At 55.2% G+C, this 14,048-nt stretch overlaps 6 protein-coding genes across 6 annotated transcripts; 2 read left to right on the forward strand and 4 right to left on the reverse strand.

Moving 5' to 3' along the window:
* Window positions 1-24: 24 nt before the first annotated feature.
* Window positions 25-3,722, reverse strand: DBP2 (RNA helicase; the record flags this gene model as incomplete). The annotated part of the gene is made up of 3 exons (XM_056208697.1): window positions 25-1,500; window positions 1,750-1,955; window positions 2,390-3,722. The coding sequence occupies 3 exons, from the start codon at window positions 3,720-3,722 to the stop codon at window positions 25-27; spliced, it is 3,015 nt and encodes a 1,004-aa protein (XP_056064672.1).
* Window positions 3,723-3,816: 94 nt separating this feature from the next.
* Window positions 3,817-6,908, reverse strand: PRP4 (non-specific serine/threonine protein kinase; the record flags this gene model as incomplete). Its single annotated transcript, XM_056208698.1, has 5 exons — window positions 3,817-5,279; window positions 5,445-6,602; window positions 6,632-6,738; window positions 6,767-6,802; window positions 6,835-6,908. 5 exons carry the CDS (start codon window positions 6,906-6,908, stop codon window positions 3,817-3,819), a joined length of 2,838 nt encoding a protein of 945 aa, XP_056064673.1.
* Window positions 6,909-6,980: 72 nt separating this feature from the next.
* On the reverse strand, window positions 6,981-7,413 carry MVES1_003889 (uncharacterized protein; the record flags this gene model as incomplete). Its single annotated transcript, XM_056208699.1, is given in 4 exon segments — window positions 6,981-7,085; window positions 7,097-7,183; window positions 7,218-7,323; window positions 7,355-7,413. 4 exon segments carry the CDS (start codon window positions 7,411-7,413, stop codon window positions 6,981-6,983), a joined length of 357 nt encoding a protein of 118 aa, XP_056064674.1.
* Window positions 7,414-7,667: 254 nt separating this feature from the next.
* MVES1_003890 (uncharacterized protein) lies at window positions 7,668-8,879 on the forward strand (the record flags this gene model as incomplete). The annotated part of the gene is made up of 1 exon (XM_056208700.1): window positions 7,668-8,879. The coding sequence occupies one exon, from the start codon at window positions 7,668-7,670 to the stop codon at window positions 8,877-8,879; it is 1,212 nt and encodes a 403-aa protein (XP_056064675.1).
* Window positions 8,880-8,941: 62 nt separating this feature from the next.
* Window positions 8,942-11,790, forward strand: MAD1 ([phosphatase 2A protein]-leucine-carboxy methyltransferase; the record flags this gene model as incomplete). Its single annotated transcript, XM_056208701.1, has 3 exons — window positions 8,942-11,348; window positions 11,403-11,659; window positions 11,686-11,790. The coding sequence occupies 3 exons, from the start codon at window positions 8,942-8,944 to the stop codon at window positions 11,788-11,790; spliced, it is 2,769 nt and encodes a 922-aa protein (XP_056064676.1).
* A 179-nt stretch (window positions 11,791-11,969) lies between these two features.
* Window positions 11,970-14,018, reverse strand: MVES1_003892 (uncharacterized protein; the record flags this gene model as incomplete). Its single annotated transcript, XM_056208702.1, has 1 exon — window positions 11,970-14,018. One exon carries the CDS (start codon window positions 14,016-14,018, stop codon window positions 11,970-11,972), a length of 2,049 nt encoding a protein of 682 aa, XP_056064677.1.
* Window positions 14,019-14,048: the final 30 nt, after the last annotated feature.

The raw sequence follows: 14,048 nt of genomic DNA on the forward strand, positions 1-14,048 counted from the left end.
CGCCAAGTGGCCAGTCGATCAAGATTAGCGTTTGGGTTTCCGACTGCGTTTCACGTCCGAGTCCCACGCAAAGTAGTTGCATCTGTACGTGAGGCTCGGCTCGGCACGCCCCCCCTTTTCGTAGCCTGGCCCCACAGGTCGTGCACAGAGCCAAAATTTGCGTCCTTGGTTCACACCGGGTTTGTTCACGATGCATGCTTTGGCCGGCTCGTTGTGCATGGAACACAGCGGCGGCGGCTGCGGCGTGAAAATCGAGTCCCATTGCGCTGCCGCTTTCGGTGGTGTTTCTCGAGGAACAGGCACAAGCAGCGATGCCAGCCGCAGTTGCTTGCTAGGTGACTCTAAGTCTTGGTTGGGTCCGCCTGGTGGGCTTGTTTCTTTGCGCTTTCCTCCGCCGAAAAATTCCAAAAGGTTGGGCTGACCTTTGGAGGCGGGCGCCTTTTTGGGAATAGCACGCGGCACTGTTGCGTGTTTGGACGTGGTCTGCACGGGAGCTACGACTGCATTGTTTTTGGATGCACGCTGAGCTCCAAACATAGCCACCAGCCGCGGCTGTGCCTGTGCACAGAACGGCTCTAAGCGCGATGCGGCAAGGCTCGGCACCTTAATAGCCCCATGCATCCCTGCAGTACCATGCATGAGATCTGCGAGATGCAGTAGTGTGCCGTCCTTTTCTATTGCATCATGCAGTTCGAGAAAAACGGGGCAGTGGTCGGACCCATAAATGCCCGGCTGGATATCGGCCGCCTTGACCCATGGCAAGAGGCCCGGTGTGATTAGAATATAGTCCAGTCGCACGCCGTAATTTGCAGGGCGTGCATCGATCAATGTATTCCAGCATGTAAACATTTTTTCGCGGTCCGGGTGCAGTGTCCGCGTGGTATCAACGAGGCTTCCTTCCTCTGCGTTTGTCAGCGATCGAAGCCATGCCCTTGCTGGATGTGCTAGGAATTTACTAAGATCGACGTTTTTGCCTTCGCAGTGGTCAATAGGATGGCCAACCGCGTTCAAGTCACCGACGAGGATCACTTGGCGCCCGAGACGTTGCAGTGCTTGGATGCGCGCTTCCAATACGCGGTGAAATCCCATCTTGTACTCTAGACGCTCGGGGCCAGTTTCGTTGGGCGCATATACGTTGATCAATACAAATAACCCGCAATCGAGAATCACGCTGCGTCCTTCCGAGTCGAGGGCAGGAACAATGGCGGCGTCGACACCGTCTGTTGCCGCTTGTCCGCCAATCGGCCGGCTTGGAAGGCGACCGGTAATGCCTATCTCTGCATCAATCGGCATGCACGCAGCTTTGCGCACATACGTGGCCGTGCCCGAGTATCCTTTCGTGGGGTGCAGGTCAAAGAACCCCTCGTACGCGTCCATTACACACATGGCGTACTGCAGCTGTTTCCGCGTCATTTTCATCTCCTGAAAGCACACTATATCCCCATGCAGCTCTTCAAGGCACGCTTCCCAGGAGGGCAATTTGTACCATGGCTGGAACCCCTTGAGCGTGCGCAGCCCATTTACATTCCAAGAGACGATGCGCATTCAGCAACGTGCATACCCAACCTCCACATACATATCCATGCATTCTACAGACTACCAACGCGATGGCTGATTGATGGCGTTGGCGCCAGAGCTACGTGGGCCACGACCACCATACCCGCCACCACGGCCGCCGCCAAACGAACGGCCGCGAGAACCTCCCCTACCGCGGTATCCGCCACGACCTCCGCCACCGAATGGACGCACCATATCTTGAAGTTCCTGCGGGATATCTTGGTTCGCCTCGCGCAGAATCGAGACGAGCTCGCGAGCAGACTTTTGGTTTTCCGTGGTGAAAAAGGTAATGGCGGTACCCTTACGTCCAGCACGGCCGGTACGGCCAATCTGGTGAATGTAATCTTCCGTGTTTGTGGGGAAGTCGTAGTTGATTACATAACCAATGTCCTTCACATCTGTACGGTTAGTATTCTGTCACGGCACCCAGATGATACTGTGTGGCCACAAGATGCTGCTTGAAGCACATGCCTATAAAAGAGAACACACCACACAATAGGAATCTGTGCAAGCGTCGCAACCACAAGAAACGACTGACGGACGGCAGACACAGCACACGGTGCTTCATCGCAGACATCACTCGTTCCTCAAACGTGTACACATAAACCAATTGATTTCGACTGGATAATACTAGCAGACACACTCATTGAGGGGGTGCGGCGTTTTACATCATGAACGTTTCCACGCACAGTGAATGCCACACGGCAATGAACGTGCTCTACCAGCATCGCCAGCGATACGGCTCGGTTGCAAGCCAGCTGCTGTGCATTGTCCTCTTTTAACCAACATCCTCTGCGCCACAAGTAATCTGTAGGTGAATGCTTATACGTACCAAGACCACGCGAGGCCACAGCAGTGGCCACCATAATGGGGCTGTGCCCCGACTTAAATTCAGAAAGGACCCAGTCACGCTCTCGCTGCTCCTTGTCACCGTGAATAGCCAGGGATGGCCAGCCATCCTGGCGGAGAAACTTGGTGAGTTCGTCCGCAATGCGCTTGGTGGCTGTGAAAATGAGCACCTTGGAGCTCTCCTGGCTGATCTGGTCCAAGTATTTCACCAGACGGCCGCGCTTCTCAAAGTCGGTGCATACCTCGACCACCTGCTTCACATTGTGGTTTGCAGCGAGGTCGATCGAGCCAATGTTGACCTGGACAAAGTCATCCAAAAAGTCAGACGCAAGGCGCTGCACCTCCTTAGGCCACGTCGCAGAGAACATGAGCGTCTGGCGGTCGGGGCGCACCTGCTCGATAATCTTGCGGATCTGGGGCTCGAAACCCATGTCAAGCATGCGGTCTGCCTCGTCCATCACAAGGTAGGTGACACGGTGCAGATTCGTTTTGCCAATCTCGAGCATGTCAATCAAACGGCCCGGCGTAGCAATCACAATCTCTGCGCCGCGCTGCAGCTCGCGAATCTGGGGTCCCTTGGGAACACCACCATACACAGCAGCCGTACGGATATGGCTTGCACGACCAAAGCGGTTCATCTCAGTCTGGATCTGGACGGCAAGCTCGCGCGTAGGAGCAAGAATCAACGCAATAGGCCCATCGCCATACTTGAGCGGCGGCTGAGCCTTGATATGCACGAAGCTAGGAAGACCAAATCCAATTGTCTTACCAGAGCCGGTCTCTGCGATGGCGACCAAGTCGCGGCCACTCAACGCAATGGGCCAAGCCTGCGACTGGATAGAAGAAGGCTTTTCGAATCCGAGCTTCTTGATTTCGCCCAGGATAGCGTCGGATAATCCAACCTCTTCGAATGTTTCCACAGGTTTGGGAATATTCTTACCGTGCAGCGTCATTTCATTGGCCCTGCGGAACTCTTCGATTGCCTGGTCAGAGCGCTGGGAAACGCGCGCATCTTCCCGGTAAAAGTTCTTCTCAAATTTATGGAGCTCTGTCGAATCCCAGTTGACCTTGTTAAGACCAGCGCCAAGACCAGGACCATTATCAAAGCCGCCGCGGGAGCCGCCGTAACCACCACCGCCGCCGTAGCCACCACCGCCGCCGCCGCCGTAGCCGCCGCCGCCGCCGTAACCACCGCCGCCGCCGTAACCACCGCCGCCGCCGCCGGAGCCACCGTAGCCGCCGTAATCGCCGCCGGAGCCACCATAGCTACCCCCGTAGCCACCATTACTGTAATTACCGCGTCCACCGTAAGACATTGTTCAAGTAGGTGTCGTTGTGCGAACCGCCTCGGCTGGGCCGCAAATTTTTTCCATGACGCGCAGAATAATTCAAAAAATATCGTACACGTGACTATGTGCTGACAAAAGGGTGTGCGAGCGCTTCGGCAGGGCGAATGCGTTTTGCGGGGTCGAGCTCGAGCATTTTGTTAAGCAGATCGATCAGCTGCTGCGTCTTGCGCAGCTCTGTATATGCCATCTCTTTTGCAGTATTACGCGGTAGGAGTTTTGCATGCAGGTCTTCGAGCGCATGGCTAATATTTACACGCTTAATCACTTCCTCCCCTGTGCTCCGATCCACTTCGATGCTTAGAAACGTATTGTTATCCTCATAATGCTGCGTCGAAAATTGGCACTTTTTCAGCTGTTTAGCCGTGATTCTCCCACGTAGCTGCTGCATCAATAGGAGCATATGGTTATTCGTCTTTCCGGGAAACAGGATTTTGCCTGTAGCGAGCTCGTAGAGCGTGCAGCCCATAGACCACATGTCCAATTCCGTGCCGTACGGCTGCCCCAGGATAATTTCAGGCGCACGGTAAAACCGACTCACCAGATACGGCGTGATTTCCATCTCGCTTGTACTGGACGCTGAGCCCATATCGCACAACTTCAGCAGCGTCTTGGACTCGTTCACGAGCATGTTGTCTGGCTTGATATCCGCGTGTATAATCTCTGCACGCTGAAAGTGTGCAAGTGCAACAAATGCCTGCTGTGCATATGTCTTCACAGCTTGCAAGTTCAGGCCGACATCCTTGCCGAAGCGCTTCACCACGTCCCTTAAATTCATACTTAGCGACTCAAAGACCATGCACAGATGGCCGCGATGCACAAAATGGCCATGTAGGCGCACCACATGTTTGCGGTCGTCAGGGTCGAGCTCGGCAAGTTTTTTCAACGTGCCAATTTCCTTCATGCCCGCTTTATACATCGTCTCCTGCCGACGCACAATCTTGATCGCGACGTCGCGCCCTTCGTTTTGCAAATCATGTGCGCTGACTACTGCTGCAAAAATACCACGACCAAGAATTGAAAAGACTTGGTACCGCCCCTTGTCCAGCTTTTCGCCGAGAATCACGCGGTAGTACCCGTCGGGGTCGTCCCAGTTGTCTTGTAGGCCAGCGTTGCCCGCATCCATGCCCGTGTGCGCTGTGTCGTTGCTAAGTGCAACCTTGCGGACGCGTACTCTCTTCTTTTTCTTCTCTTTGGGAGTGCTGTCCAGGTCGAACATGTCGTCCACGTCGTCTTCATCATCGTCGACCTCCATTTCCACAAAACCATCTTCCTCTTCGTAGGAGGGAGTACGCGCGGTGTCTTCTTTTTTTAAATTGCTCTGCGCACTATCCGCTGTCCTCTGTACCACTCCCTGCATCTGCTCTTTTGCTACGGGTGACGGCTCATGCTGAGATGCAGCTTCCGCCGTGCCGTACTTGGACATGATCTCCCGCCGTCGTTTGCGGCGTTCCTCGATACGGCACTGCTCGTCTCCCTCATGTTTCCCAAGTCTATCATAATCGTACTCGTCCGGCACATCCGCCACTTTTCGTTTGGCCACATCGACCATCGCGAAAATTGACGCGTCGCACGGCGGCCGTGCACTTCATTACACGTGACTATCCACTGGACGCGGCGCGATTGGGATGCAAAGGCCATCGTAGGCAGCCATTGCGCGGCGCAGGGACGCATTGTGCGCCGGCGACTCACTTTGTAGGGACTCCAATGTAGTGTTCCACCAATTCGTTGCCTGCCGTTCAATTTCGCGCATGACATGGAAGCGTTTTATAGATTCCGCATGCTGTGCGTCGTCGCGTAGCTGTGCAGCGCTCACCAAAGGCGCTGTACCAACGACGTTCGGCGCGGGAATCCGTGCGGAAAAGTGATTCAATGCCAAATTGTGGGCACCGATGTACGCGGCGAAAGCGCCAGCAATACGCGGCACAGAATGCCCGCGCTCTTTGGCGCGGGGCTCCGCCTCGTCTGGCTTCAGCAGCATGGTTTGTAGTCCGTGTGCAAGTTGCTCGCTTTCCGTACGCACATGAGCAAGGTCCGTCTCGGACATATACGCATAGGTACATTCGTGCACCACCAAATCGGCATCTTGTGCCAGGCGCAACAGCCCACGAAGCTCATCGTTCGGTAGTCCATCGGGCCCAAACGAAGTAAGGCCCGCCGTTCCGTCACTTGTATCGCCAAGGACACAGATTTTGCGACCCGGGCGGTCAATAGGCGGTGGGTGTAGCGTATTCCCATCAGGCAAATGGAGTGGAATGCGTTCTTGCACGAGTTTCGGGATCAGCGTGCGTGGGCGTTGGATGCCTTGCTGTGCATAAAGCGCTTCTGTGTTGGAGTCGAGTAGTGCCAGGTCGCGCGGCGAGATAGACACCGATGCACACGGCGCTTCTGTGAATACATACCCGAGTGTAGGGCACCGGTGCGTGATGGGTGCGGCAGAGAGAAAGAAGCCCGTATTTGGGATTTGCGCAAACGCTTCCCAGGCACACGTTTCTGGATCCATACGGATATTAAGGCCCTCCAGCTCATTTCCGTGCGGCGGCATCCATGGCAGTATACGCGTCTGTCCTTGGAGATGCGAAGGGAGAGCAGGGTCATGCTCCGTGTACGTGAATGTAGGCGCTGCATCAGCCGGTATTTCATGAGCATAGGCTGGTTGGCTCGGCCACAAGAGTTCGTGCACAACAAAATGACTGGAGAGCGACGCGTAGCACACAGAGAGTGTCGTGCGGATATAGGCTCGAAGACCAAGTGGTCCATAGATTGTTAGTCGCAAGCCGTCCTCCAACCGAGGCGATGGTGCACTGGGCCCCATGATGGAAAACATGAGCGGCACAACACCCAGGATATCTGGGGTTAGGTACACGCACGAGACATACGATCAGGGTGCAAATGCGTGATGAGTATCGTGCGTATTTGAGAAAGTTTCGTCTCTGCTTGCACGACAGGGTTGATGAGCTGCCTTTGCGTGCCTTCACCACAATCGCTGCGATTAGAGGTACCGGGAAACGTACACCATGACCGCCTGCCTGTCGATTTTCACAAGCAAACTAAAGTAAGAAGTGTTCATCGTGCTATATACCTCGAATAGTTCCTTGTCGGCAGTGGAGATGTGCATGTCCCGAGAAACCGCACATCGAGCGCCGGAGGCGCCATGGTGCGAAGACGAGCGGGCGTTGAACCTCCACATGACGCTTGGGCCATAAAACCGCGATCCATCTACAAAGACTACGGCTGCTGTGCATTCTCAATCGCTTGTAGCGCCGATTTGAATTCTTCCGTACCCTTGGAATCCTCAGTGAGCCCTTCCTGCTTGTTAGGCGCGCCATGACGCTAGCACGTACAATAAATGTCGAGATATCGGCAACTGCATCCTGGAGGCGGCGCTTGGTATCCGGGATCATTTGTGCACTGTCCTTGAGTAGTCCTTCCTATACATGTGAGTAAAGTATGAAGGCGACATACCTGTCTCCTGACTTCCCACGGCTCCTGCGCTTCGTCGATCGCTTTTTTCACGGCCGCCTCCTGCTCCTTGCATTCATCCGTGTACATATGCACCTCTTTCGACAGGCTATACGTAAGTCTACTGCATGCGCACGCACCGCTTCACAACGCCCGTCTTGATACTCAGCTGTCGCTTTTGCGCTGCAAGGTCACTCATCGGCGATTACAGCGGTATGGCAACAAGCCTCGTCAATCCCGCGGAGGAACGCGCGTGGCAGAAGCGCAACGAATCAAATGGAATATTATACCTTCGCGGTATAACCTCCACATCTCTGTCAAAACGTGTCACGCACCAGACGCCACAAAGCGACAGGGCCGGGTTTCAGCCGGATTGTCTCACCACCATCAGATTGCATTGTGCGGTCTTGACGTGTGGATAAACCAAAGTATCTTTCAGCGTACATTAAAACGATGACATCCGCTGTTTCGCGCGGTAGCGGCGCAGCTTCCTTATCCGAGAACTTGCTGGCTGTGCCCGTTGCTCCCGCCGGTGGCGCGACGCAAGAAGACGTCTTCCGCTATCATCTCACGATCGAGCTAATGAAGCTAGGCTCACAGCCTGATACAGCACTGGTTGACAGGCTGGTCAAGCAACACTACCCTGACGTGCTGAAATATCGCAGGGAGATGGATCAACAACAAGCCATTGACACGGCGAAACCGACTACAGACAATATGGAGAAAGGCGGCCTTGTGCCTACTCCTCCCTCGAGCGAATCGGGCAGTATCAGCAGCCCCATGGACCAAGTATGGGAAAGGCTGGACGTGGATCAAAGCGTGGCGTCGAACCTGCTCGATCTTGACTTTGACGAGCAAGCGATCCAAGAGGTGGACCCCATGCTTTATGTTCCACCCTTTATGGATTCGGCAAAAGAAAATACGACATTTGCACAGCCGCCTACGTTTATCCAGGACAAGGTCCAAGAGCGCGAGACGGCACCAGGCTCGCAATCGATCGACCCTCTGCTCGTGTTGGGCGCACCTGTACTGCCACAGGACAGGGACCTCTGCCCACCCATTGATACCCTCATTGCACAGCCTACACCCGAGGTGAAAGAAAGTTATACACAACTCCAGCATCCTCCGGAGCACGAGGAGGATGAAGGAGATGAATCAACATTTGTTGCTTTTACGCCGATGCGTCTGCGCGACGTAAAAGACGAGTTTTCGAATCGCTCCCTCAGCCCCGAGCCGAGCAGCCTCCGCCCCTCGTTTGAGGAATACAACAAGCTTTCCAGCAAAGAGAAGCGTCAACTCCGTAACAAGATTTCTGCACGCAACTTCCGGAACCGTCGGAAGGAATACATTACGCTCCTTGAGGACCAGGTTAACCAACGCGACTCATTGATCGACAAGCTGCGCGAAAAAATCTCGTCTCTCTCGCTTGAAAATACCGCGCTCCGTGAAGAGGCTCGCCAGGCCCAAACCCGCAGCTCCTCTGTCGACGTTTCCAAGCTCCTCGACGCACTGCACAGTGGCGTTGATTTGCGCAGCAGCACCCCATCTCAGCTTTTGCCGAATATGCGTAAGGATGTGAGCGCTGCGCCACGCTCATCCTCGCCCGCGGGTGCGTTCTGGAACGCCAAGACAAAGCTGGCGTCCTCCGCAACGCTTGTAGCATAGGCAGTCGTAGTGATCACGTGTATTGTTCCTCCCCCGTGTTGCTTCACGCCAATCTCCTTGCAATGACTGACGGTGCACAGACACCGCAAGGGCAGTCCGGAGGGATACCGCGGCGCAGCGTTGCGGAGCACAGCTCCTCTTTGCCGGTTCCATCGAGGCGCCTTGCCCCGGGCGCAAGATACGGCACACCGTCCAGTCTGTCTAGCGCCACGAAACTTGGCGAGGCGGGCCCTCTTGGCGCGTACCGAAACTTGTCCAAGTACAGCGCCTCTATGCATACACCGCTGCGCTCTTCCCGGTCAACTTCGGGTGCGTCACAAAGCTTGGGCAAGCGCAGTTACTCGGCGACTGACGATGCCGCGTTCGCTACGCCCCAATCGACGAGGAAGCGCTCCATTGTCGAGACGGACGCATCACCACCACACCCATCTACGTACGAACTTACTATGCTGCGCACTGAATACGACAAGCGAATCCAATCGGAACAGCATGCCTACCGTTTACTGGAGACGCAGTTCCGCTCCCAATCGCGGGAGCTAGAAGCGTTGAAACAACAGCGTGTCGAGGTGCTGAACGAATGGGAATCGGAGCGTGCAGCGCAGCGCAAGGCACAAGAAGCATGGGCTAACGATAAAAAAGAGCTCGAAGAGCAGCTCACGGCATTGCGCAGCGAGTCGCTCCACCAGCGCTCCGTTGCAGAATCGCAGCGTTCCGACGCCCAGGAGAAGGAAGCAAATGCCCAGGCTCGGATCTCGGCGCTAGAATCGGAGCGCATTGCGTTGCAGACGGCCGCACAAGAAGCACAAGCACAGAATGACTTGTTACAGCAGACAAATACAATTCTGCGCGAGAAGAATGCGGCACTTGCGGCGGCGCAGGACGATATGCAGCGGTCCATGGCCCAACCTGCGGACGCCGAAGAACTTTCTACGCTAAAAGAGCAGCTTTCACAGCAAATATCTGCGGTCCAGCGACTGGAACTGGTCAAGACGCGGCTTGGGAGCGAAAATGCGCGCCTTCGAGAAGCGAGTGCACACACAGAGATTTTGCGTGAAGCCAACAGGTCGCTGGAGGTCAAGGTCGAACGTATGGACTCGTTGCGTAATGAAATACTGGCGAAGGAAGAGCAGATCGCTGCGATGGTTGCACAAGAAACGCAGTGGGCAGAATCGCTACGACACGGCATCGCGACCGACGAGCACGCCGCGTTTGTTGCTGCAGCAAACGTAGAAGCGTCTGTGCCACAGGTCGATGCACCTAGTAGCATGACGCGCGAAACTCTGCCACACTACGTTTCCACTTTACGCGGCACGATCATGGGTCTTGGCGCGCGTGTCGAAGGGCTTGTACATTCTGTTGAACAGCTACGCACTTCGAATCTGGAACTGGATCGTCGCGCCCAGCGCGGCTCGGAGAATGAGTCAAGTCTTGCCAAAGAACTCTCTGACAAGACCGGGGCGCTGCTGCATGCGCAAAAGGCCGTCGAGGTCGAGCGCGATGAGCTGCGTCGATGCAAGGAGCTCCTTTCTTCGTTCGAGACAGAGGCAAGTCAGTCGCCCAACTTTGATGAAATACAGGCGAAGCGAATTGCGCAGCTAGAGGCGCTTGTTGGCCAAGCGCAACAGGAGAATACGTCGCTGTCTACGCGGATCGCCGATATGGAATGCGAGGCACTTGCGAGAGCCGCACAGCCTAAGGATGCACCTGCTTGCGATCCAAGCGCGCTCAAAGAGGCGCACGAGAAACTTGCATTGGTCACCTCGCAGTATCAAGAATTGGAATCGCAAGCCGCGGCGGCGGCCAAAGAAAACGACAAATTATGGGCACGCGTCGGCCGCGGCGAATTTGATCAGTCTCGAGTCAAGTGTCTTGTACTCGGTGATAATCCTGTTTCGCGCGATTATGCAATTCGCTCCGCGACACTTGACGCACTGCGCAAGGAAAATGAGGAGCTTTTGCAGCAAGTTCAGGCACTACAAGAAGCGGGGACGGTGCCACAGCCTGCAGCAGCCGAGGGTGACGCACTTGTGCCCCTCCAGACAGTCGAAAACTTGAGGAATGAGCTGCACCAGCTGCAGGAAACGATCCAGTTAAAAGACAAGGGCATGTTGCGCCTGAAGCAAGTGTTTACCGCCAAAGCGAACGAATTTCGCGAGGCTGTCCAATCCTTGTTTGGGTACAAACTGCGGTTTATGGAGAATGGGAAGGTCAAGCTGACCTCTGCGTACGCGCGTGGTGCACGCTCTACCACACTCATTTTTAGCTCCGAAGAAGGGAATGTTGGCGAAATGAAGCTACAGGGCGAGGCAGCCGATGGGCTCGCTAACGTAGCGCATCTCCGCGACTACTGGCTCAGCGACGGGATACGGCATAGTGTACCGTGCTTTTTGGCTGCGCTTAATCTTGAACTTTACGAGAATACGACGCAAGCCATCCGCGGCAGTTTTGGCGCGCTGGACGAAGCAGCATGTACGTTATAGATACACACCTCTATTACCCACGAACTGCGCGCGTCGTGACTAGCTTTCCCCATGCCCGACGAACCGGCCACATTGGAGGCGCTGCCGCAGAATGCGCCCGAGGAGGCGATGCAGATACTGTCTCATTTGACCCGCCATAAGCGGGTCCGCGGCTGCGCGACGCTGACGACCGACGCACGCGTGCTATGGAGTGGCGGTCCTGCATTTTCATCTGGGCAAGTGTCCCTGGACGCGGTTGTCCAGTTTGTGCGCGAAATGCTCGAGACGGCGCGGAGGAATGTTGAGGCGATCGAAGCCGATGTGCGTACCCTTTTCACTTACAATAGGACGAGTTGAATCTCTTGCGTATCCGCACGAAGCACTACGAGATGCTCGTGACTCCAAGCCAAAAATATGTGCTCGTCGTGGTGCAAGAGCCGGGCACGGCTTGAGTAGCGCGCATGCAGTTAATGTAGAACCTTTTGACGAATTTACAAGCTATAAGGGATATACAGAGAAGATATGGGAGATGCGACGACTTCTGACTTGCCTGCAAGTCTGTGTGTGCCGTTCTCTTCAACCAGAATAAAGTCGCAGTACGACAAAGAAGCACCAACGTGGCGCTCATGGTTTAGGACGAGTAGTCGACCAGACCAGGAGTGAGCACCACACTGTTGAGCCAATCTTGGCCATAGTCGCTGGCCTTGTCTGGGCCACCAGTGTACAAGACGGAAAGACCTTCACCAATGTTTTTAAAGTAACTTTTGCTGATATCGTCGCCCGAGCCAGCGTAGCCACCCGAGTCTTCGGCAGCGCCGGCAACCCAGGAGCCAAGGCCCGTAGCAAACGTGGTGTTTTGCGCCTTCCTGCTCTTGAGGTTCTTGTTCAAGGAGTCTAATTCACTCTGGTACTTGTTCTGGTTGAAGTTGCCAGAGCCCGCGCTCGAGCTTGCGCTCGAATGCGAGCCACTCGCACTTGATTCCGAGTTTGAGGATGCACTAGAAGATGCCTTCTTTAAGATTTGGCTGATCGCAGGCTGGTACTGCTGGCGCACACTCTTGCTGGACTTGCTGATCTTGTTCCAATTCGAAGGGTCCTGGCTGCCGGTCCGTGCATAGTTCGACTGAAGCCACATGGCAATGTGGATATTCACCCAGGGCTTATTCAAGTCTTCCTGCGTGAGACTCTTGATATCGAGCGGCTTGCCCGTTTCGTAGTCCACAAGGGGCCCGAGTGTCGACTTTCCGCCAAAGTTAATTTCATAGTCAGACGCAGTGCCAATCGCCCAAGAGTACGTGTTCTGCCCGGAGTTCACATTACTCTGGAACTCGGAGAGCTCCTGAGAGCTCTGACCAGGGCTGACCTGCAAGAGACCCATGCTGTCGCCCGAATCAATGCGGCCACCACTCTTGTTGCTCTTTTCAAAATCCGACTCAGCTTTGATGTCTGCGAGCATGATGCGCACCACAGTCTTCGTGTCGACGTCGGGATAGTAGCGCGACGCGGCATTGAACAGTGCAGTGATAGTCTCGTTGCGGTTTTCCTGGCTGGAAAGTTTGCCCAGATCGCCTGCCCATTTACGGATCGTGTACAGGTCGTTTTGCGCCTCGATAAAACCGTAGTTGGGGTTGTTGGTAATCACAAACTGTTTCGGCAAGTTGCCATCAGGCTCCTGTGCCGTCATCGCTACGCGACCACCGTGGGCATTGTTGGTAACCTTTCTGCCATAGGGGGCAGCCGCGCCGCCCTTATTGGAGATCAGGTAGAACATGCCGAACTTGGGTTTGTTGTTGTTGGCAGCGCGAGCGCCGTGTGCCCCGCCCACGCCCGAAGAGGTGCTTTCGGCATTGTGCGACGAGCTGCGCGACTTGCTCTTGCGTGCGCACTTCTTACCAGACGACTTGGGGTGCTTGGAAGAGTGCGAGTGTGAATTCGAGGGGTGCGAGTGCTTCGAGTGCGCATGCGTCGAGTGCTTGGACGTGTGCTTGGAGTGCGTCGAGTGCGTCGAGTGCTTGGACGTGTGCTTTGAGTCCTCCGAATGGCTGGACGAGTGCTTCGCGGGTTTCGAGTGCTTCGAATGACTGGACGAGTGCTTCGCGGGTTTGAAGTCCTCCGAATGACTGGACGAGTGCTTCGCGGGCTTTGAGTCCTTCGAATGGCTGGACGAGTGCTTTGCGGCCTTCGAGTGCTTCGAATGGCTGGACGAATGCTTCGCGGGCTTCGAGTGCTTCGAATGGTTGGACGAGTGCTTCGCATGTTTCGAGCTGTGGCGGAACCTCGAGCCAGCAGGAATAGAGGACGACGAGCTGCTCTGTGGTCCGCCGGAGCTCTCCATGCCGTCGTTATACTCAATATTGCCGTTCACCTTGACCTTACCACCCAGTTCGTCACCAAAAAGCTCTCCAAGATCGACCGACATACCGCCGCCAAGACTGTTCTGGTGAGCCACTTTTTGGTACTCGTGCTCAAATTTGCGTGCCGCAGATTCTTTCTGCGGTTTGCTTGCAGCGTTGGTAGGGAAAAAGCCAGCACTCTTCAAGACACCGATGCGCGGGTGCGTGGCCAACTTAGAAAACAGACTTTGCTCTTTCTCGAGCAAGTTGCGGCTCTTGTCGTGTTCGTGGCTGTGGCTCTTGTCATGGCGTGCAACGAGGTGTCCATGCGGAGTGGGAAGTGCCATTGTGGTCTGCGCCGTAATCACAGCAAGCAC

This window comes from Malassezia vespertilionis, chromosome 9 (assembly GCF_029542925.1).
Source record: "Malassezia vespertilionis chromosome 9, complete sequence".
Classification (NCBI taxonomy): domain Eukaryota; kingdom Fungi; phylum Basidiomycota; class Malasseziomycetes; order Malasseziales; family Malasseziaceae; genus Malassezia; species Malassezia vespertilionis.